Source organism: Arvicola amphibius, chromosome 1 (genome assembly GCF_903992535.2).
Source record: "Arvicola amphibius chromosome 1, mArvAmp1.2, whole genome shotgun sequence".
NCBI lineage: Eukaryota > Metazoa > Chordata > Mammalia > Rodentia > Cricetidae > Arvicola > Arvicola amphibius.
Window position 1 is genome coordinate 14,423,940 of NC_052047.1, and position 25,255 is coordinate 14,449,194.

General features: G+C 41.7%; 1 protein-coding gene across 1 annotated transcript; it reads right to left on the reverse strand.

The window, feature by feature from the left end:
- Positions 1 to 8,715: 8,715 nt before the first annotated feature.
- On the reverse strand, positions 8,716 to 15,402 carry Areg (amphiregulin). The gene is made up of 5 exons (XM_038329441.1): positions 15,325 to 15,402; positions 14,203 to 14,412; positions 11,829 to 12,033; positions 10,946 to 11,101; positions 8,716 to 8,809 (listed from the first exon to the last, which is right to left on the reverse strand). Exons 1-5 carry the CDS (start codon positions 15,386 to 15,388, stop codon positions 8,716 to 8,718), a joined length of 729 nt encoding a protein of 242 aa, XP_038185369.1. The 5' UTR covers positions 15,389 to 15,402.
- Between the last annotated feature and the right edge of the window lie 9,853 nt (positions 15,403 to 25,255).

Genomic DNA, 25,255 nt, shown 5'->3' on the forward strand with positions numbered 1-25,255 from the left:
TTCAGAGAAAGTGGTGTGAATTTGGACAGCTCTCACTCCACTCCTGGGTGTCTCAGTCAGCGGTCCTTTTTTTTTCGCATAGCTCAGCTAAGAAGTCCAAGATCCGGGTGCTGGCATGTTTTAGTCTTGGTGCCAGCCCTCTCCCTAGACGGCAAGCACCCACCTTCTCATGTGTCTGCAGCTGACAGAGAAGAATGTGTGCTGTTTCCCTCTTCTTACAAGACCGCTAAATCCCGACATGAGGGCTCCATTCTCATGAGTTCCTCTAACCCCACCTAAAACCTCACCAGTATCCTGCTAAGGGCCTTGCCTCCTAGCAACATCACAGTGGGGGGAAAGGCTACAACGTAAAACACAAAGGAAGACACAACCATTAATTCTATCACAGGGGAAGGGAGAAATAGCAATACTCCATTATGAAGGGACAGTCACTTGCTGTTTTGGAAATGCTCTTGGAGAGTCAGCCTTCCTTGCTAACAGGAAGTGCGATATATGCCTCTTGCCACATGTTTTCCCATGAACCCTTGGAAGTATGTCCAGTAAACCTGAAAATATAGCCTTTGCACTAACCATAAGTGAAGGTTTCTTGTGTCTGTCCTTTATCCCATGAGATCTTGGTCTCATGCCTCAGAGAGCAGTCCTGTGGTGCTCCAGAGGACAGAGAAGGAGCCTGACTCCAGCCTTGCATTCCTGAGTCTGCCACTGTGTCCTTCAGCAACACTGCAAGACCTGGGCCTCAATAGCTTCATTCATGACAGTTAATATTTAATAGAGTTGTAAGGAATAAATGGGTTTATATACAGATGCTGATTAAAGCTCTTCTGATACTCAACATTAGTTCTTATTTGCCAAAGCAAACTTCACTGTCCTAGCCATAACATTTTCTATTATATGTATATATCACAAGTACTATTTAGAAAATCTTATTCACACTACATCCCATAACTTTCCTTCAAAATTATCTAGACTTAGCTAATTAATGAGCTACACTACAGTATTAAAAGTTTTATTTTGGAGTAGTATTTAATAACATGAAAAGCATATATACATATATATGCAATATAGTTGTTCAATGAAGTAGTCAGGGTAATAATTATTTTAAAACAGATATATGTTGATAAAGTATTTGAAGTAATACACATCAAAATATAAGCGATATGCTTATTTGGTGGAACTGGCCTTGACTTTTATTTTCTTTCTCCCTAAATTTCAGCATTTACTGAATTTCAGCTGTCATTTGGATGTCTCCCAAAGGTCTCTGTGTTAAAAGCTTGATCTCTAATCCATGGCTCTACTGGGGAGTTGTGGAATCTTCAAAGGTGAAGCCTTGGGTGAAGTTTTAGGTCACTGCATGCCGTAGGGAAGACTAAAGAGAGTGTGGGCCCTTGCCATCTCCCTCTTAGCATCCCTACACGTATCACAGGGCTTTCTCTCCTGCACACTCATCACTGTGAGGTGCTGCCTTGCCACAGAAACACAGTAAGAGAGAACATTTGATAAGGACTAAAACTTACCTGGGGATTTTTTGGTAGTATTGGGAAGCTGACACAAACATGAGCTTGTATAAGAATAATTGAAGTTATTTGATAGAAGGTAATTCAAGATCTAGTGCTTTAGGGAGATAACTGAAAGCTGAACCCACCCCACCACAACTGTAAGCGTTTACCATAGGAACCGTGCCCTTCATGTTTTATTCCCCTTGTTTTAGCAACAATTGAGGTGGTTTTTTGTGTGTGTGGGGGGTGGGGCTGTTTTTTGCTTTGTTTTGTTTTGTTGTTGGGTTTGGGGTTGTTTTTTGTTTTTGTTTTTTGTTTTGTTTTGTTTTGTTTTGACAGGGTCTCACTAAGTTGGCTAGGCTTGTCTGCCACCTAGGCTCCTCCTAGGGGCCTGACCTTCTCCAGTATTGGGACCACAGATGCGTGCCACCACAGCTGGGATCCTCCTAGGGGCCTGTCCTTCTCCAGTGGTGGGACCACAGATGGGTGCCATCACACCTGACACTGCCCGCTGATTTTATGGAGTGAATACTGGTTCAACTTCGGAAGAGATGATAAGGGTTATTTAGTCTGATGTCTCGACATCTTACAGATGCTGCCTCTGCTACTCACTCTCTTATGAAACAGATTGAGTCATGCTTGTGGTTCAAGTGAATTTCCCTATTGAAAATCCAGAAATTCAGGTTAGTTATGTCTACTGTTGGACACTCTCAGATATCTCTTACTTAATGTAAACAAAAGTCAGCCTATAAAAGATTGGAACAGTGGAAAGATTTCATTTTCTCTACAATAACAAAATAATTATACTTTAATGATGTATTTGAACATTTTGAAATACCCAACTAGAGTTATTGATTTCCCCAGATTCCCTGATTTTGGTCAGGCCCTTCTCATTCTTGTGGTACATCCTATTTCTCTCCATTGCCACTGCCACCACCCTAATTCTAGCTACTTTGGTCATCTCTTTACCTGCTGAAAGAGTGGCCTCCATCAACTGGTCCCTTTGGTTCATTCCTGTCCTCATTTTCCCCAGGGCATCATGGTTTGTCAACTACACCTTGAAACATTCTTCTCTTATATCAGTCTGTTCTTTTCCATTACCCTAATCCAAAATTCTAAACATTTCCAAGTCCCTTGCAAAGTCTTTCCTTGTCTTCCTTTCCTTACCCCATCCTCATCCTGTATCCCAAATGGGTCAAGCATCTTCTCACACCAGCGTTTTACCCATGGTCCCATACTGTGATTGCCCCTCTGACCCTAGTCTCAACTATTATTAAGTGGTACCATCTCAGTGAAGTCAGCTACCTAGTTTATCTATGAAGGTAGGTGCAAAGGGTTGAACTGACATTGTCTCAGTTCATAACACACAGCTGACATTGCTACGTGGATTTATTTTATTTAGCTGTTTTTCATAACTTTCTCCTTACTTCTCCATTCCTAACACCTTTCCTTTATGATCAGACAGCTGAAGCGTTGTATACCAGTGTGATGCTGTAATGCTTATTTAGTTAGGACAAGTAAATATGAACTATATTGGCTTATTTCTGACCTACTTGGTTCAGCACCATCTTTTTAAATGTTAATCTAAAAAAAAAAACACCCCTATTGCCATGAACATACATTCTTTACTTCTAACAGTTGTGTAGTGATGTGAATTGGATGTCCTTCTGTATATGTGTTGCTCTTATTGGTTAATGAATAAAGCTGTTTGGGCCTACCACAGGACAGAATACAGCCAGGCTGGAAAAGATATGTAGAGAGAGTAGGTGGAGTCAAGGAGACGCCATGTAGCTGCTGAAGGAGAAAGACGTCAGCTGCGAGGCAGAACCATCCTGGTAGGCCACGGCCTTGTGGTGATACATAGATTAATAGAAATGAGTTAATTTAAGATGTAAGAGATAGTTAGAAATATGCCTAAGCTATTGGCCAAGCAGTATTGTAATTAATACAATTTCTGTGTGACTACTTGGGTCTGGGTCAGGAAATAAAAGATCAGTCTCCTACTACATTGCAATACTTTCCTATGCACCCATATGCTTTGCTTTTGAATTACCCAGTGATGGATGCACAGATTGGCTTTGAACCCGAGTCACATGAACATTGCTGCAATGAACATCCTCATGGTGGCCTCATTTCCAGCCCTCATACCTCAATGGAATATTCACTCTGCAAAATACAGTCTATTTGTTACTGAACTGAAATGGGAGGCCACAACCTGTGCTCCTGGCCAGGTCCAGCCACCTCTCTTCGATAAAGCAATTAAAGGGGCCAAAACAGAAGAGGAAAGTAGAAAAAAAAAGCAATTTATTCACATAAGAAAAATGGACAAGAAGATCCAGTGATGGTAATTCTTGGCTTATCCCAACAGCAGCACTGAAGGGTTCTTATAGTCACAATGTTCTGCCAATGTTTTGCTGCCACCTTCATCTTCTTTGTCCTCCTCCTCTTTTTCTCTTCTATCTGATGGCTATAAAGTGACATCTTGTTATTGTTCTATATTTCTGACTTGTCTTTCTGATTCCCAAAAGTTTGAGCATCTGTGTATACAAAGACATCTTGCGCAGATGTCTTTGTGGTGTGTTCACAAAGGAATACCCAGGCAAGAATGTGAGTGGAAACAAAAATCCCACCCATGCTCTGTGTGCGCTAGCTTGGGACTAGAGTCGCTGGAGGATTATGTCACCATTTCTAATCCTCACTAAAGCAACACAGAAGCTATACCATTTCAGACCCATCCACATTCCTATCAAATTCTCAGGCTCTCTTCTTCATACCCTTCCACCCTTAAATTGGAGATCACATAGTTTATTGTTGGTCTTTTTAGTCATCCCGTAAATATCACTATCACTTTTTAATTTTATAGGTAACTCTTCTTTCCTTATGTTAACTGTTCAGTGCTTCTTTTAATCGAACTAACTGTTTTTTATATAAGTTTTAAAGCACTGAAATTTCCCCTTTAAGCATTTTAGGTGAGAGGGTTTGACTTTAATTTCTTCCCACTCCCAATTCACACTTTGACACCCCCTTTTTTACTGTAGTAAGATTTCACTCTAAGAAGGAATAATATTCTAATCTATTCCAACTAGCACTTCATAAACTATCTTTCTCTTGGGCAAAGCATGCATGTAGCTGTTATCCAGTTAATTGAATGGCAGCCTTTTCAGAGAGTGGAGTCACTGTTTTGGCTAAAGAGGAACATCCAGCATTAACTGTGTATCTCCCAGATTTATCTGACTGACATATCTTCTTCTGTGTTTGCCATGCAGTGTGTGCACATCATAAACAAGAGATCAGTCATCTTTTAAGAGATGGTGGGGAAGGGAAACAACAAGGAACTTTTATAGAGGTAACACAAGTAGATCAAACAAAAAATCATCTTATTAGGTCTTTACGCTATAAACAGGCTACTTAGCTATCTTATATACAAGTGAGGGCACTAAAAACAGACCTTACTCACCTCATGATCTGATAGAATCCTCCCTGCCCAACAAACACCTTGACTACATGAGACTGTAGAAAGGGAGACGAGAGATCATCTAAGAAGACATGCTCTTCAGCCGAGGGTTCAAGGAATTCATGCTTGTATTCTGAAAAACTTAGTAAGCCATCCCAAGGGATTTTCTACTTTTTAACTCATAGAGTCCCTAGTCACCTGACCGCTATATCCAAAAACTTGGGGGATCATTTCAGGATCATTTCTTCTTTCCCTTACTATGTCATTGCCTTCATATTTGTTTGTTTGTTTTTTATAATGAATAGCCTTGATTTTATGTTCAATCTAAATAAATAAAACTTGAAATCCATGTCAAGTTTCTCTTCTTCCCAGGTGTAGACATTAATTTTTCACATAGAATATTTTCACCGCTTTCCAGGCTGGTCATTTGACCTCTGGGTTTGGATAAGTCTCTCACCAAGACAGTGCTTTCAAACCCTACCTGGATTGTAAATCACCCTGATTTCTGTCCAGTTGTGTTCCACATCTTAGCTTAAGTTAAAAGCCCTGTGTGACTTTGTCTTCATCATCCTCACCTTCTCTAGACCTCTCTTGACTCCAGTTTCAACAGTGAACTATGTTCGTTGTCAGAGCATACTCTTTGGTGGCTGTCATTTCTTTGTTGTAGTAGGTGATGCCTGAAGCATAGCTTCCCATCTATTCATCCTTCAAGGACAGTCCCAGGTAGTATCTCCGGAGGAAGGATGGACTCGCCTGACTCCTCCATGATGACTTGGCTGGGAGCATGGATTTCTGGGGCATGCCTCAGCTAGTTGCTTCTGAAACTGCATTGAAAAAACACACCGCTCTCACCAGTGAGGTGGGAAATGTGTCCAAGCCATAACTTGGCTGTCCTGCATCCCTAGCATTGCACTGCATCTAGCTGGAGTGCATATTGGGTGAATAAGACCAAGAGATATGTATGCTAAAGAAGTTCAACAGAAGTAAATCAAAGAGTCAACATTGGGGACATATAATAAACATTTAAGAATCTTTTATAAATACAGATGACATAATTCACTCCAGCCCATTCAAGTCAGCAGCATGGAGTGGGAGGGGTTATCTGAGTGCTCAGATATTTTCAACTTCTTTAAGTGATATGTGTAGCGAGGCTAGGAACCAATGGTGCTGTGGTCAATGGGCAAGGATTTGTTGGTATGTCAGAGATGGATGAACCATTGATGCTCATGGCACTTTTGTTCATGACAGTCAATATGATTACTGTTAAATGATGATCATTCCTTCTCAAACTGCCAACCCATTATGAAGGTTCCTTCATTTTATATGCATAAAACTACCAGCCAGGCACTACATTGTTTATAGCCCCTTAGCTTTAATGTTCATAAAACAGCACCATCTAGACAAGCACACATACTATGAGGACCCTAGCAAGTGGAGGGAAGAGACGGTGCTGGGTTCCCATGAATATGTATTGTATTAGGAAAGGAAGTCTCTTCTGCAAATGTTTGCTGGTTCTCTTGAAAAGTGACTCTTGTAATTTTCAATGCATTCCTGTCTCTTAGTCTATGCTCATCACAGCAATGAAAAGGGAGAGTGAACACGGAAATATGTGTGCACGCATGTGTGCATGTGTATATGTGCATATGTGTGTGTGCATGTGTGTCTCAGATGTTTACATAATTTCATGTAAGTCCTACATGGAATAGGAAAGGTCAGTTTGGAATTACTATTATCACAATTGTTAGTGTTTGTGAACGAGGGGACCAGAGTTTTCTCCTTTAGAGTACTCTCTAAAGCCAGGTGCAGGTACCCATATCTATAAGCCTGAGAATCATGATTTCAAATTCTCAATATTCAAACTCTCAATCTGTTTGTTTAAAAAAGTTTAATGAGCTATAAAATAAATAACACTTAAATATTAAATAAATTATTTACAACATGAAAAAATACTTCATCTCCACACAGCTGTTTATGTACAGAAATAAGACTCTCATGAAGAGCGACGATTAAAAAGCTGAAGCCATCGGGAGGCTCCACTTCCTTCATCACAAAGAGGACCCTCCGTGCTTGTGACTTGGCAGTGACGTGACTCTTACTCTGTGAGGAGAGAAACATATCAAAGATAAGCTCCAGTCCAACGCAGCTTCAAGGCAATTTCTAAGAATCAGAATTTCTGTCAGTTTCGCTTTTCTGGGATGTCCTAGGAGACGTGTTGGATGTTCTCATAGAAAACTGCCACTTCGGTTTGAGTTCATATTTCATTTCTTCTTAAAGTGTATGACTATGTGAAAACTGTTAAGTGTTCACGCCATTTAAAACCTTGCTTAATAAAAGAGGCAACTGGAGTCAAGAAAAACAGTTTTCCAAACCAAATATACATTGTTAGACATAATTAAAAACTGAGATTAAGTGTCTCAGTACTTACGATATACAGTTAATTTGGGATAATTGGTACCAGGGCTATAATAACAGTAGCTACCAGTTAATAGGCAGCCACCACATGCCAGTACAGCATGTTAATGTCCTATTCCACACTTCTATATGCATTGAATTGTAGTATAAGCACATAAGTGAAAGATTTCTCGAAGGTGCAATGAATACTAAGCATAACATTGGCATGGACAGCTAGCCATTTCATGAGTTATGATTATCTAGAATATTTATTAAAAATAGAATTTATGGCCAGGCGGTGATGGCTCACATCTTTAATTTCAGCACTCAGGAGTCAGAGGTAGGCTGATCTCTGTGAGTTCGAGGCCAGCCTGGTCTACAAAAGCTAGTTCCAGGACAGCTAGGGCTGTTACACAGAGAAACCCTGTCTCAAAAACAAAACAAAACAAAAACAACAAAAAAAAAAAACAAAAATGAAACAAAAAAACCAAAAAAAAAAACAAACAAACAAAAACCAAACATAAAATCATTATGATTCAGTAGACTTAAGGAGTGTATGGGAATATTGTATTTAACAATCATCTCAAGTAACGACTCCACTGAAGGCAGAAAGAGAGGGTTGGGGCAGTAGCTACCAGTTAATAGGCAGCCACCACATGCCAGTACAGCATGCTAATGTCCCTAAGTGTCTGAGGATCTGAGTTCTCTGCCACCCTCCTCCTCTGACATCTTCCTTAACTCTTTACTATATGTACTTAGCTCTCCCTGCTTAAAAATCAAATTCTAGATTTTTACCAAACCCCTCTCAAATGTGTGCCCCTCCCTTTTCTTAAAGGAACCTTCAAATTCTTGTCTCCAGAAGGATCTCCTCTCATGGAATAAGCTCCTCTTGGCCTTCCTCGGTGTGAGCCCACCCAGTCATTACTCCCTTATCTCACCCAACAATCAGTGGGATGAGGCCAATTCTATGTTCCTAAAATGACCCATTAACCTCTCAGTATTGCCAATCTTTCTTCATAATTGCTCTCCTGATTTCCTAGGTTCTTTCCAACTCGAAAGGTCATTTTGGGTGCAGGGCATTTCCTAGCCCTTCTTTCCTTACGTAGTTTCTGTCTTATATTCCTCAATGCTTTGATCCTCTACAGCTCTCTCCATCTTTTATGCATTATGTTCTTTGAGAACAGGACTGGAGTTCCCCCGCATCTACATTCCTTTGAGCAATGATTAAACACTTAGTCTTCACAAGGCTGAAGTCAGTCTTCCTGAAAGCCTAACAGTCCTCTGAACAGCGGTTCCCATGGACTCCTGATTAGGAACAGATTCCTCATCTAAGGGGCAGGTGAATCCTAATGGCCAAACCTGGACTGTCTTCAGCTAGGCTATGACGTGCACATTTCCCGTTTCCTGTCGAAGCTTCTTCCGCTCTTCGGCTTCTCCTTCATATTCTTTGAAGTATCGTTTTCGAAGCCTTTGAAGAAGACAGAACCCCACTGTTAGCAAGTCCTACCAACCTGTACAATGGGGATTTTCATGATGGGGACTTCCTTCCTGTGACTCTTACAATCACTATATTTTGGTTTGTTGCACTAAACCAAAACCTAAACACGACTCGATATCTGGTCCAATATTCTTTTTCAGGGGGATACACGGGCTGTCACTATATAAACACATGTCTAGAACACCAAAATGTAAGTGTGTATTCACAATGAAAACGTTCACACAGTAGAACATAGCCACATCCTTTGTGGTTAATCCTGAACTATTAAGCATTGGGGGGGGGGGGTAATGGTGTATAATAGAAGGACCCCATGGACATAAATGAATATATAGGAATGAATTTAAGTTTCTAATAAGTGAGTTTAAATTGCTAGACTTTTTGAATGTTTACAAAGAAATGTGTGTTTTATTTCCAAATATAAATGTTTCCTTCTAATTTTATTTATTACTGCATTCTATTTTTAAAACCCCACAGCTTAAAATTGAGGGGGGGCGGGGATGTTGTCCACTACTTGCAGTTGTTCCCGGGTCATCCCACCAGACATTGGCTTTAAATCCAAAAGAACTTTGTTATGTTTAAGGAAAAATATTCACTTCAATTATGGGGAAAAAATGCTCAGTTGACGTGGCTTAAGATTAGTGTTGATTGTTTCAAATATAAGAATTTGAGAGAAAAGAGAAAAAAACATCACTTCTTAACAGTGATAGAATGAGGCCAAGCTGGTGGCGCAGGCCCACCATCCCAGCTACTCCAGAAACCACGATGGGAAGATCACAAATTCAAGGAGAACTTGGGAAACACTGATCTTGTGGCAAAGAAGTAGAAGCTGCTCAGTCTCTGAGAACTTGGCCCATGTGTGAGGTCCTGAGCTCTAGCCCCATCACAGCCACAAAGAAAACAGAGAGCCAACATAGAACAATGGTCATTCGCCATCCAGCCAGAGGGTTAGTGAGCACTGAAGGATGAACAAGTGCAAGCTGAGCCACTGGGAAACATCTTTAGCTGACATCTTGTTTTCTATTTCTCCATGACAAATAATAGTGATTCGCAGGGGTTCGTTTCACTCCTAGCTGCATTTGCATACCTGCCTTGAGGCACTAGAAGACAATTCCAGGTGTGCAAAACAAATCTAAACTGCACATCAAACTCCTTGTGCTTCATAAAATAGCTTTTACCTGTCATTTGATCTCTATCTGATCTGAATTTGAGATACTAATAAACAATGGCAGGAGATAAGTCCCATATCCTGAAGAACAGCAGTGATGGATTGTGTACACAATCCAGTTGTTAGAGTAATTTACCAAGACCTAAAATTAGAATAATGAACCCACTGCTTTTCCCAAGCCCTAGCAGCGGTGAGTCATTCCAGAGCCTCGCGGGCCCTCCTCCAGCTTCCCCTACCCAGTGACTTCTGTCTGGGAGACAATACCAAGCTGATGTACCCATCAGAACAGGCTAGCGGGGGCATTCTTTGGTCCTGAAGCGAGGCGTGTTGCCCAGGGAAGATGCTGTGGGAGGACCACAGTAACAAAGTTTGTCCTTGCTGCCCACACCATGGCATCAGGAGGAAATGTTTCGCTTTGTGTTTTAATGCATTCCCACACTCTAATACCCAATAAGGACAGAAACAGGCCTAAGCCACAAACCAATCAGCACCATGCCAAGAAATTACAAGCTCAGAGCTTAGCATTGTGCTGTGAGAAGGGACCTGACTTTCCCTGACTGCTCCTCTGAAGCCCTCCAGGATTGTTTTTAATGCTGGAGAAGTGTGTATGGGCTACGAGCCTAATGTGACCCTAATTACTTATGTGACCCTAATTAGTTTCTGAGAAGCTTTACGCTTACGTTTAAAGTAGTCACAGACAATACTAGCACGTTCTGAGATTAAGAAATAAACATCACCAAAAGTATAATATGTAATAAAAATATCAATTTCTAACCTAAAAAAAATTCTAGCTCTGAAAAAATGGTTTTATATGTCATTTCAATGGTAGTCAGAGTAATGCAAAGTTTAATTATAGCTCAAGGGTCACATGCTATAAAATAACTCACATAGACTATGACAGTAGAGCCTGCAGAAATACTCTTAAGTGGTGCTGTACTTACAGGATGGTGACAACGATGCCAATAGCTGTGAAGGTTATGACAGAGACAAAGACGGTTATGGCCACTAATGCGATCTTGGATAGGTCACTGTCATTTCCGCTGTGAGTCTTCATGTATTTCTCTCCACACCGTTCACCAAAGTAGTCTTGATGACAGCTGTGACATCACATTTCATAAATACAATTATTGAAGAGGTTCTGCATGTTCCAGGTCTACTACTTAGAGTCACCTAATTTAACCTCAAAAGGCCGCACCTTCATCTATACTGCAAAATCACGCGACATGAGCATTCTAGCTAGGGCTTTTTAAGAGCAAGTGTGATCAGTTTGTGTGTGAGTGTGGTAGGCCAAGAAGACACAGTGAGTCATTCCTTGTGCTTCCTTTGACCCGCTGAAAACATGGCTTCAATGCCTGGTTTTGCTGCTAATACATTCCACTCTCATTTAATTCAGTGTTAGGGGTTTGTGGGGGGTTGGGGATGAAGAGCAACATGAAAGACTCTGCGATAACTACCTTAAGGATTTATTTAATTTTTTTGCAAAAGAGGCTTAAAATAAATATATACTATATATATATATATATATATATATATATATATTATATACTTAATAAAATGATGGTTTATGCCACTAGTCAGAAACTACAGCCTCTTTGCCCTACTTTTTACAGCCTGCAAATTAAGAATTTTTTTTCCTATTTTTAAGTGCTTACATTTTAGTTGGGTGTACAGACATACTGTTGGCCCAAAAAACCTACCTACTTCCCACCTAATCTTTTAATGAAGTTTCCGGTCCTTGGTTTACACACAGGAAAAGTCAATAGTTTTCTCTGGGGATTTCAGGCCTGGTGGGGGAGAGGGAATTTCATGTGGCTCTGAACCTACTTGCAGGTCACAGTCTTTACGGTCTCCGTGTATCTGCATTCGCCATGGATGCAGAAATTCTTGAACTCAGCATCACACGGGTTCTTTTTCTTCTTTTTGTTTCTTCTGCCCTTTCCACTTTTGCCTCCCTTTTTCTTTCTTTTGGGCTTGTCTGAAGTCTTGTCCTCTTCTGTCTTGTTTTTCTTGGGCTTAATTACCTGTTCAACTGGAGGAAAAGAAAGTCTGACATGTTAAGGTCAGACTTGCCGCCAACATTCTCGTTTCATCTTGGGAATCATTCGAGACGCCCGAGACTCAGAAATCACAGCACCGAGAACAACTTTTGCCTCGTTATTTAACACAACACTCACATGCTAAACCTGCAGAGAATATCAATGTCAGATAGTACTTGCTAATCTCTGTCCCAAGCAACTTTTATAGTTAGGTGCACTGTGCTTCTCATGATGTAGAGGTAAATAGTTCAGAAGCCATGTATGGCCCAGGATAAGCAGCTGGAAAGCACAAAGCAGACTTTGCATCTGTTTGTTTGTGTGCTTGTTTGTTTACATTGTACCAAACAATGTCTCTTGGACAAGGACAATGCCATTGACTGAAATGTGGTGTGAGACAAATCTGCTGACGTTCCTTCCCCACCCATGTCTTAGGCTCACTGTTTTAAGCTGGAAGTTAGTGGGCACTACTCGAGGGTGGTATTGAACTGGAAAATGAGTATTATTGAAGACAATAGCAATAAATACCTTCGGGGGGGTCTTTGTTGTGTTCTATCTGTTTAAAATAGTACTGAAATATCTATGCCTGATGCTTCAGAATGTCACCTCAACTTATCAGATCTGGAGTCCCTAGGACTATGAAAGGTGTAGCTAGTTACGTGCTAAAGACAGGGAAGGGAAGGTTTGAGTTGTTTATTGTTGTACATTTTGTTGTGCTGATTCTCCGACAGGTGTGTACGATCACTTATTTAGCAAAAGGAGCCCACCAAGAAGAGAAAAGCGCAGCTAGCCCAAAGGCGGTGTAAGCACTCATCACACAGAACACAACAGAAATGTTGGCAGAAGCTTCACAGGGGTGTCAAAGACAGGGTGTCTATCTGAAGGAAACGCTAGTAAGAATTTTTAAAGCAGTCCGCTTTCAGTGCATTAACAAAGGCTAAATTGGACATAATGTTTAGTAGGTGGCCATGCAGTATTTACACAAAAACTTCCTTCTGATTATTAAAAGCGCAAGTTAGAAAAGCCCTCGAGGAGAACTGTTTTAAATGACTATCACTCCCCTTCATCAGGGAGATTAGAAGTCCAAGCCAAATGATAGTCATTGTGCTGAAGTGTAGCACGGCAGCACACCCATGGGCATTTAAGTAAACAGCCTTCCAAATGAATTTAACCATAGACACCGAACTCCAATTCTAAGCCCTGGCTGCTTGCAGCACTAGTAATTGATTAGGCCTCCAGCAGTGTTAATAACTTAACGTGTCTTCAAGAGGTCAGCTCCTGGGCACCTGATGGTCTACTCTAAAGCCCTTTCCTATTACATCTATTTAAAAAAACAAAAGCAAAAACAAAAAGAAACAAAACGTTTAGAAGCAAGGCACTGAAGCCAAATGGTCATTGAGGTTTATCCCTCTTGTCACTTGCTCCCGACCCTGTGTCAGGTCACCCACTCACTCTTCCTCAGCTCTAGGAGACTCCAGAGGAGGAGGGCGAGGAGGAGAGGCTTCTAGGAAAGTTGCAAAACACCTTAAAGAACCCTGAAATCACCTGGTTCTGCCTCTGGTGTAGACACTCCTAGATCTGAATTATCAATGGTCTCTTCTTCCCTCAAAATGCAAAGTAAAATGGGGGTAGTCTCTCTCTCTCTCTCACTTCAAAGAAAAGGTTAAAAAAAGATTTGTATGTTAAGAGAAAAAGAGAAAAAAACAGGAGTCATTAGTTTGGATAAAAATAAAAGCTATACATACTTGTGTTTCTTTAACATTTCTAGAGGTCAATCGTTATTTATTCTGTTCCCTTATTTGTGTTAAATGCTTTTGTTTGAAGACAGGCAGAGTGGGGGAGGGGACACTGATGTTGAGCTATAAGGCCCACAGGCGTGGTTAATGACTCCTTCAGCTCCCAGAATGGAGGACATACGACACATTTGGAAAGGACATGTTCCCTGGAATCAATCAGACTGAGAGGTTCTGTTCTGGCTCTACTGCATGCTCTCTGGGCCATGTAACCTTTCTGGACTTCAGTTTTCTACTGGCTCTTTAAAGGACATGCAGTAACCACACCTACAAAGCCAGTAGAAAACTGAAAAGTCGTGTTTCTTCTGAAATCAAATCACTAAGAGTCAAGCACATCTCATAGGTGACATTTGCCCGGTCTCCTCCACTCACCTCTGACTGAATCATCTACCACGTAGCCAGGTATTTGCGGCTCATTGTCATATTCCTCTGAGTAGTCATAGTCCCCCGTGGAGAGTTCACTGCCAGAGGGCATTGCACTGACGGCAGAAACCGCAAGTCCACTGGCATTGTGGTCCCCAGAAGAAGGTTCACTTTTCCCAGAGGTGGTGTCATTGAGGTTCAACCCAGCTGCATAAAGGCCTGCAGGGAGGGAAGAAGCAGAGATGAGTTGGGCTGTCCTTGTCTCTCTAAGTGAGCAGGGCTGGGGAAGCTGTCTCCTTGTATCAAAGCGGCTATCACACGCGAGCTATTTTTTTTTTTTTTTGACTGAGTCACCCATGGAAGCAACTTCACAGTTTGCCAAGAAGCAAACTCAGCTGCTCCACTCCAATTACAGAGTTCCTTTTATCTGGGTTTTCTTTTCCACAGACAACCTACATTAATTTCCACAACTTACATTGTACTGCCAAGTCAATCCAGGAGAATCACGTTAACAGGCCATGTCTAATAGCCTCTCACTGAAGGTCCATCCAGCTTGCATGCCTAGTGCCTGTGCACTCCTGCCTCTTTTTAAACCCGTGCGGGATGTAGAGATACATTTGAACACTTGTTTACTCCTGTTGAATCTGTACATAAAATCTAAAAGGTAGTGCCAGTGGCGCCTAAGTGCAAGGACTTTCACTGTCTTTATCCACTACTATTATCACAGAGAAAGGGCTGGACACCTGGAAATATTTTAAATCTCAAAACGGCACTGACAGCAGTGTTTTTAACCTCTCTCTAGGGCACTTTGAGTCTGCTTTAGGAAGGTAAAAATAAAATTACTAGACACAAGAGATGGAGCCAGAAGGCAAAGAACCCTGCTCAAATTCTCCTGGATTAACTACTCTTGTGGAAATTACTTTACCTGTCTGGACTCGGTTTCCTCAGTTGTCAAAGGAAAGGCTGGCCTAAAAAATGACCTCTTAGGTCTCCATCAGCTGGATTTTAGTGTAGATATTCTCCAGCAGCCTGGTCCTTGGGAAATGCTAGAGACTCTTGTCTGCTTCTTTCACCTTCCTAGCCTCATTTAAGGGGCAGCCCAGGCGGCTGCTGGAGACAGCGGGTGCTCACCTGAGCCTAAGATCAGCAGCAGCGACAGCACCTGGAGCGCCCGTGGCAGCAGCGGAGTTTTCATTGGTCCCGCGCGAGCCGGCGGAGACCGGGTCTCTGCAGCGACTCGATGGCGGCACCGGGCGGCAGGAGCAGCGGGACCGCGGAGCAGCGAGAGAGCACCGGTGCGGGGATGCCCAACCCGCCGGGCTCCGGGCGGCGGGAGCGGCCAGCGCCTCGGGCTTGGCTTGGGATGTCGGGGCAGTGGCCGCAGGTCAGGAGGGAGCGGTGCGAGCAGATCGAGGGTGCGGTAGGCACCTGCTGCTTTATAGGAGTCACACGCCGTGACGTCATACGTGGGTGGAGGTAGCAGGAGATTACTACAGACAGACAGCAGCAGGGAGGGAGTGGGGATGAACCCTGTCAACGCGGAAAGAAACTTTCCCACTCGTGTTCTAAACTGGAGTGATGCCGGAGAGCTGACAGCCCAAAGTCCCAGTGTCACCGAGTCTAAAAACCTTCTGCCTATATGTTGATGTTAGCAGGATAACAGGCCGGAGATTGAGTAACAAAGTCCCTCCCACGTTAAGGACGTAGAGCAGCTGTGATTTAGCAAAGCAGCCTTTGAGGAGGATAAAGGAAGTTAAGGGACAGCACCCTCAGAGGAATTGGAGTTTGATGGGTTTGTGTGGCAGCCTGGGGCCCTTTCAACCTGCGCTCTGAAACTCCAAGTCCGGGATGCCAAACACCCTCTCTTGGGCCTAGGACCCTTTCCCGTACTCTAAAAGACTCCAAAATGATCCAGTTGTCAATCAGACACTCTCTCCAGGGCCTTTGAAAGCAGTCCTGGCTGACCTTTTACAAACAATACCAGGCACTTATGATTTTAGCTGGACATGGCCAGACCCTGACCCTCAGGAGATTAAAAAGAAGGTTGTAGGGAGAAGTCAAGCTGGGCTATGTGATGAAACCAAAACCCCAGCAAAATTACCTCTACAGCCTCGCTATTACCTTGCTGGGGTCCCCGATTTTACAGGCCCATACAAGGCAGATGGAGAAAACAGAGACAAAATGGACTCCAGGCAAACCCACACGCCATGTGGATTTGATTCAGTTTAGTTTTTCTCTGAAATCTGTCCCTTGCCACTCTGATAGAGACTTCTGTTGGGCACAAGAAAGTTTCACAGGAGAGGAAAGGGGATATGCACGGTCATTTAGGAGGGCGGGGTCTCTGCTGTCCAAATTCAAAGGATCCAGTGAGGCCCCATTTCTAGCCTAAGAGGGGTCTCTAATGATGACAGATGTCTCTCCAGTCCCCAGGCTAGAGGATCTTGACTTCCCGGCTACCAAAATACAGAGCAAGCTTGAAGCGTCCTTGTACTAGCAAAAAAGACTGACTCAAAAGAGAAAGAAAATGAAAACCCAGAAAGCACCCACGGGGAAACCAGGAGGGTATTTAACTAGGTAAGAAAAGAAGGGAGGGGTCGCTGTTTCATTGATTAACTTCCATGTTCTAGCTGCCCAGACTGGATTTTTCTTGATTTAAGGAAAATAAAGTGTCTTCTCTAAACGGTTTCCCAGACCTGGAGATACACGACTCTCCCTCATTGTGCCCCAAACACAGCCTTTTCAGGAATGTTGGTCTTCATGAGTTCTTCCTAATTCTGAGAAATGTTTTAATCTCTCTCTCTCTCTCTCTCTCTCTCTCTCTCTCTCTCTCTCTCTCTCTCTCTCTCTCTCTCTCTCTCTCTCTGTCTCTCTCTCTCCAGCATTATCACAGGGAGTGAGTTAAACACTGACACGGGCTTTATGGGATAAGATACACAAAAATCCTGAACTGTGTGTATTTTGTGTAAACTCCATTTTACTTTGGGGGGAGGGTGCCAAAAGTGAGATTTGGAGAGGGGGCTCTCTTTTTGTTAGGCACCCAATGGTGTGGGCTCAGCAATTCTACTAAAGCAGATAGGAGGGATTGATTCTTAATGCCCTGGGAAAGGAGGCTGCAGGTTAATTTGGCCTGTGGGTATCCCAGACAGACAGTTCTGTGGGGAAATGGGCCTGACATCTTCTGAGCAGGAAGTTTGGATGGAAAGATGTGATTTAGGGTGGGCAAACGTAAGGATGAGGGCAAAGATGATCCCACCCATCGAGGTGGAATAGGAGCCTGCTCTTTCATCTATTCTGGTGGGATGAGGTGACTGTAACTCAGAACGATTTAGCCTTGCCTGCAGAGTTCAGGCAGTCTGCTCATACAGCCGCACACATCCCTAGCCTCATAGGTTTCATTTTCTGTTCTTGCTGTTCCATTCATTTTCTTAAATTTCTCTTAATTTTCAATTAGCCAGTAAATATTGCTTTTATTTACAATGCACAATGACTTGAATTTGCTTACAAGGCAACTAGATGAAGTAGTTCAACACGTTTGCTTCCTATTTTCCTAACTTTAAATAATTTATTGCTATTTTATTTTACGTTAATGGGTGTTTTGTCTGAATGCATATTGTGCTTAGCGCCTGGTGCCTAGAAGCTGAGAACGAGCAGTGAATCCCCTGGAAATGGGATACAGACAGTTGCGGGCTGCCATGTGGATGCTGGAAATTGAACCTGGGTCTTCTGCAAAAGCAGTCAGTGCTACAACCACTGAACCGTCTCTGCAGCTCCTTACTTATACGTAAGATCTATACAAGTCTGGGATACCTATCATTAAAACCAATTTGCTTTCTTTTTTAACTCAAAGTTGGCTGTTAACATGGAAATTCCTTGGTCATTTTTCTGGCTAGAAATTAGGAAGGAATCATTAACGTTTCTGCCACATAACCTAGTCATGGGGCAGAATAGTTCTTAGGATAAATCTAGGTTTTCACACACAAACTTGACTACAAGTTAAGTTAGATAGTGTATTAAGACCCAAATCCCTCCTCCAAAAGCAGGAACAAAACACCTGGTTTTTGTTAAATAGACACATGGTGATGGAGGATTCCCATTGGCTAATAAAGAAACTGCCTGGCCCATTTGATTGGCCAGCCCTTAGGTGGGTGGAGTAGACAGAACAGGAAGAAGGAAGTGAGGTAGATGGCTCAGTCAGATGCTATGCCTCTCCTAAGTTAGACAGGCCGCCATGCCTCTCCTCAGAGAGATGCCAGATGCGATGAAGCTCCAGCCCAAGATGGACGCACGCTAGAATCTACCTGGTAAGGCACCACTTTGTGGTGCTACACAGATTATTAGATATGGGTTAGTCAAGATGTGAGTAAGAGGCTGAAAATAATGGGCCAGGCAGTATTTAAAAGAATACAGTTTCCGTGTAATTATTTCGGGTAAAGCTAGCCGGTGGCCGAGAGCCGGGCAGGACGAAAAGCAGGCCTGCCCGTAGCTCCTCACTACAACATGGCAGAAGATACACAAGTGAGTAGCATAAAGCCTAAAGTGCTGTGAACGTTTAGTACAGGGCATCCTTGATGTTATGATGGTGACTTCAATAATACATTGAAGACCAGAGCTACCCACAGGGCATGCAAAGCAAGCACCTTCAGAATTTTCAGTCTGTGAACTTTGCTCTATTTCCCATGAAGACATTTGGGGCAGTTTATGATACATCAGATAGCAAGCTGGGGTGATGCCAGCATCACAGAGCAGCACCCATTGATGCGTCATACATCTGGGACATGTGAATGAGTAGGAAACCAATCCTATGTAAATGTAGGACTCTACATTCTGCGAGGCAGACAGAACATGAGGACAGATGTTGACAAATTCAAGTGAAATAGCACTCTCCTATGTCCTGATACACTGAAGTTTCTGTGAAGTTATGTGAGGCTAAGGGCACTCCTGGGGGCAGATGCTCCTAACCAACTTAGCGTCCCTTATCTGAATCCCAATACAAATGGATAGAAAAAGAAATTCACTTTGATTCTGCTACAAGATGCCCCATAAAACCAAAAGTATCATGTGCCTGTCAATAAAGTTGACGTTGCGTTTGTACAGATAGGGCTGAGTATTATTCTTATGAGTCAACACATGAGCTAGACACAATTCTCCGTTGTAAATACCATTTCATACATTGTAATACACTTCTCTGCTCCATCTAGATATTCTATAACTTTCTACTTTTTACCTCAAAATTTATCCAGGTCTAAGAATATTTCATTTTTCTTTCCTTAAAACTTCACCTGGCTTTTGTAGTTGAGCATCTAAACTTGTAAGGATGGGATGAGTGAAGTCAGCAATTTGATAAAATAGATACAAGAGCAACAAAAGAAATGTAATATACAAATACTTATCAAGTCCAAATTTTGTCAGTTAGACAAAAGCCAGCATTCCTCAGGAATCTGTGAGGTCAGTCTCCTCTACCAAAGAAGGCATTTCCCCTACCTATCCCTGGCAGAAGGGACCAAAGGCTCTCTGTGCTGGCTATTAGCATATCAAAGTGCGCGTTGGCCTCTGGGTTCCCTCAGTTATTGCAAATACCTGTTATACTTTTCAAAGTCCACGCAAGCCAGGCTCCTCTCTGCTCTTCTCACCCCACCCCTTCAGTTCAGAGGCTTCCCTCCCCCGCAGCTTCTTAGACTTCTTATAACCCTGCTATATCTCAGCTCTGCGCCTTCGTCTTCCTCTCTTAGTTCTCTCTCTTGCCCTCTCTTTGTCTCCTTTTCCTGCAATCTCTCTTTGTCATTCTCTCTCTTTCTCCCCACCTCTCCTCTCATGGCCTGGTTCATCCCCCTGACTCTGTTCAGCCTACTACTTTCTGCTCTGGACACTTCCAGATGCCTCTGTCTCTACTCTCCCTTTATATCTACAATAAAAACCTTCCCCACAACCATACATTGGAAAGGCCATGTGGTCAGTTTATACCATACCCACATTTACATAAAAATGTAAAATCAATTTGATATGCAGTTTGCTTACTCAAATATATTTTGAGAATGTAGCAGTTGTCTGAGCACGGAGGTTAGAACTTCAAGTAATTGACACTGTCCTTGACTTTAAGGAGATTTTGTTAATGGGGATTAGTTAAACTCCAGAGGAATAATATGTAAAAATAAATTGAAGTAATGAGACATGACGTATGTGATGTAGAAGAATTAGAACGGGGCAATGATCCTCCCACACTGAGTGTGGATGCTCACAGGCGCGGAGATAACATGAGTATGAGCAAGAAGCATGAAGGCCACGGAGCAGTGTGCATCTTGAATTGGGCTTTAAAACAGCAGAGGGTTTGAGGACACTGCGGTTAGACTTTTATTTCATTAATTGTTTCTGTTCGTTCTTTCCAGGCATTGCTAGACAAAAGTTATCGTTAGCCCTTAATCGAAGAGTGAGCTAGCTGCTGAAATCATTGAGAACTCATCAAAACGGACTCTCCCTTCTCCCCTCTCGATTTAGTAGATTTGGATATGGTCCAAGTCTGTGCACGTTTCTTTTTGATAGACCTTGCACAAAAATTGTGACTGAAGCCAGGTGCTATCAGTCACTTACCATGTGTGGGTTTAACCTTCAACACCAGATGTGGGGAGAATAGGAGGAAAGAAAGAAATGGCTGATGTGCATGTATGATGAAGAACCAGTCCACTAATGGAATGCCCATGTGCGTGTGTGTGTGTGTGCGCGCATGGGGTGGGGGGTTAATCAAGGTTTCCACACAGAGAGAGGACCAGCTTGCACACTCGAGTATACGCGAGCTCTGTCTGAACCGAGAGAAGGGTGAAGAAATTATAACAGGAAGCCGAGATTGACTGCGATAGCAAGTGATCCCAGTAAGAACCAAGTCACCTATTTACCTCAGAAACATGCTGCAGAATGACTTGGCACTATTCCTTTTCAGTACACGAAATTATTTTTGACGCTACGAGGGAAAGGCCCACTTTACATATGGTTCATGAAGAATGACTATGCCAAGCCAGATGTGGTAGCACACACAGCCCTTTAATCTCAACATTCAGCTGGCAGAGGCAGGAGAATTTCCATGAGTTCTAGGCCAGTCTGCCAGTCTGATCTACATAGTGAGTTTCAGGTTGGCCAGGACTATGTAAGGAGACCTTGTCTCAACACAAACTGCAGTCTATCAATTATAGTCAATAAACAATTACATTCTTTTTACTTCTATTTCCAAAAACCACTTCTTATATACTTGACTTTTCTGTAGTACATTTCCATGTTCCTTGTTTTCTTATATTTCTCTCTATATTTTATATTTCCATTTACCACACAACCCAATATTGTGTTGTGTCCGATCTTTCATAGTCCTCAAGCATCCTGTTGGCTTTTTTTCTAAAACACTGAGAAGAGAAACAGGCAGTAAGAGATCTGTGGTAGTTTCCTTGATGACCTGCATCTGCAGATTTCTTCAATGTCTGTGCATTTCACAACACCTATGCTTTCTTGTCCAGGTTTTACCGCCTCCCTCCCCGTGATCCCAATGAGCTTTTGTTTCAGAGTCCAGTAAGAATAGCAGTTTTGCAAATTGTAAGTAAAGAAATTACTAATTTGGTACAGAAGTCACTCCTGTCTCTCAAGCAGCAAACTCTAAATCAAAGCAGAAAAGGTCTCTGTGTGGCCTACCACCCTGGACTTTCTGAGTGTGAGCGGAGGGATCACAAGAGAAGAAAAACAGACATCTGGTAGCTAATAAAACTGAGACAGCTGTGCATAGAATTCAAAGAAAAAGAAGAATCCAAAGGGAGGTTATGAAGTCTGCAAGTAGCCATGCACTACTGCTCAATGTTCTTCCTCAGAATCTTAGACATCAAATTAAGCCATCAGCAATGACTTTGGCAGTTGTGAGTTCAATCTTAGATTTCTTTCCTACTTTAAATCATAAGTTTTGTTCACTTAAACAATTTTTGATTGTGTGTGTGTGTGTGTGTGTGTATGTGTGCGCGCGCGCGCACGTGGTTCATGTGCATAGCATGCATGTGGAAGTCAGAGGCCTCTTTTACGGAATCAACTCTCCTTCTGCCTTGTGGACCACATGGATCCGGGGGATTAAACTCGGATGATCAGGTGTGGCACTAAGTGGCTCACCAACCATCTTACCAGCCCAATCTCGGTCACTTCTGAAGATGTCAAATCATCCTACAAGATACATCTTAATACCATGTTGCTGGAAATTTTAGGATATTCAAGCAGCACCCTTGGAAAATTTCAGAAAACATTGAGTTTTCATGGTGCATTCCCTGAGCTAGTTTGGATGCCATGGTGTAAGTCCTACTTAAGTGATAGACAACACTTTTAAATAATTTCAGTGAATTATAAATTTGAGCAAATACTTTAAATAAATCAAATAATTGACATAATTTTTATACTTATTAAAATACAAAAAATTAAAACAGCATGCATGTGTAATATAAAACTATGTTTATAAGTATTCATATGCATAGTATGTATGTGTAATATACATACATGGAGGAATTCAGAAAGGATGCAAACAAATGTTAACAGTGCTTATCTCTCAATTTGGAAATCACTTCTCTATGAGTTCTAATGGTGTGGGAGAATTGTCTGTATTCTGTCAATCATGTTTTAAATAAACGCTGATTGGCCAGGAAGGAAGTATAGGTGGTCAACCAGACAGGAAGTAAAGGTGGGGCAATGAGAACAGGAGAATACTGAGAAGGAGGAAGTCCATTCCTCCCCAGTCCTTCCCAGATCACGGAAGAAGCAGGATGTGACCTACCCCACTGAGAAAGGTACCAAGTCATGTGGCTAACATAGATAAAAACAATGGGTTAATATACGTTATAAGAGCTAATATGAAGCCTGAGCTAATGGACCAATCAGTTTACAACTAATGATAGACTCTCTGTGTGATTTTCTCTGGGACTAAATGGCTGGAGAACTGGGCAGGACATAAACCCCAACAAGCAGGCCCTCATGTTACATTCTAACATTTACACAAAGATCATTTTTTACTTGTATTTTTCTCTCTCTTCTGTGGTTAAAACTAGCAAACTAGCAAAAAGATCTGCCCAGTGGGCCAGCCTAATGGTTTCAGTGGATGCATCACTCTCTGAGTAAAGAATGCCAGTTTTAAGAGAAGATAATCTCTTCTGTCACCTACTCTTCTTACACCATGACAGCCATCCACATGTCTGTGAGGTTATTCTCAGTGTAATGTAGCCTACAGCATCCAGATTTGGGTTTCCCTTTATCACCCAGTGTAAATTACCTGCACACTTTGTGGCTGTAGCTTTCTAACCCCCAGAGATGATGATAGGAGTCCAAATCAAAGGACTCTTGTGGGGTTCAAATGGGGTATTGTATGCAAAATACTTGAATTATCCCGTGTTTCGCTGTTACTCCATATATCCAAAGCACTGTGTTGTCATTAATATAATGTCTGAGAAAGCACTATGGAACATAAGGAAAACTTCCCCAACAGGCATCTGTAGAAGACAAGCAAAAATGTTAGAACTCATAGAGAAGTGATTTCCCAACTGAGAGATAAGCATTGTTAACATTTGTATGCATCCTTTCTGAATTCCTCTGTGTGTATATATATCATACTATGCATATGAATATTTATAAACATTGTTTCATATTACATATGCATGCTGCTTTTAACTTTTAAGAAATAAGTATGGTAAATATTTTGTTTGTTGTTGTTTTTTATTGATTTTTCTTGAGCTCTACCTTTTTCTCTGCTCTCCTCCCTGCCTCTCCCCTCTTCTTCAATCCTCTCCTAAAATCCCTATGCTTCCAGTTTACTCAGGAGATCTTGTCTTTTTCTATGTCCCATGTAGATTAGACCTATGTATGTCTCCCTTAGGGTCCTTATTGTTGTCTAAGTTCTCTGGGATTGTGATTTGTGGGCTTTTTTTGCTTTATGTTTAAAAACCACTTATAAGTGAGTACATGGGATAATTGTCTTTCTGGGTCTGGGTTTCCTTACTCAAAATGAATGTTTTATAGCTCCATCCATTTATCTGTGAAATTCAAGATATCATTTTTTTTCTGCTGTGTAGTACTCTATTGTGTAATTATACCACATTTTCCTTATCCATTCTTTGGTCAAGGGGCATTTAGGTTGTTTGCAGGTTCTGACTATGACAGGCAATGCTGCTATAAACATAGGTAAGCACATGTCCTTGTGGCACAATTGAGAATTCTTTGAATATATACCCATCTCAAACAGCTTGCAATGTTGGCATTTCCCTGAGCATCTTTGCCTCAGGTACCACACTTCATGCAGAGGCATTCTTTGCCACATTTCTTGTTCAGCTGTGCAATATGCTCCTATTGTGGTGTCATCTTGCCACCATTTCTGCAACATCAGGTCATTTCTGCTATGAATACAATCTTTTGGTAGTGGATTTGTATTTGTCATAAACTAACACAGTTTATACTTAAGAAGAAAAGTGAGCTGTTTGTTTTTTAATAACCTATACTAATTATCAAGCCCATAATTGTGTGCTCAAATTATATATATATATAATTTAATATATATATATAATTTAATATATATATTATATATTAAATTATAATATATATATATATGTTGCATTTTCCAGAATTCCTAGAAGTTGATGGTAGCCACTGTGTTTAAATACTGTTAGTTAAATATAAGGAGATGGCAGAATTGGTGGGTATAATTTTCTCAAAGAACTGTTGAAGAATACTTCAACAGTTGTTGTAGGTGTGGGACACACTCCTGCTATTCCTCCTTTCCAGTCATTCCCGGTTGCCTAGCGTGCAGATGCTTGGTTTAGTCTCTAGGGTTCATGCTAGGCTCTGCATCAACCCTTATTCTGTAAGGCATGGGTTAGGTTGGTGCAGAACAGAAAAGAGCTGGAATCCCTGACTTGAAACAGGAACTCCAGTTATATGTACACACATATTTAACTTTTACACTTTATTTACATAAAGAGAAAATCTTTTATCTTATGAATGCCATTGTTATTTTAGATTTATAATTAGTACCACTGAGGCCAATTGCAGACAATCTAGTCATCAGTAG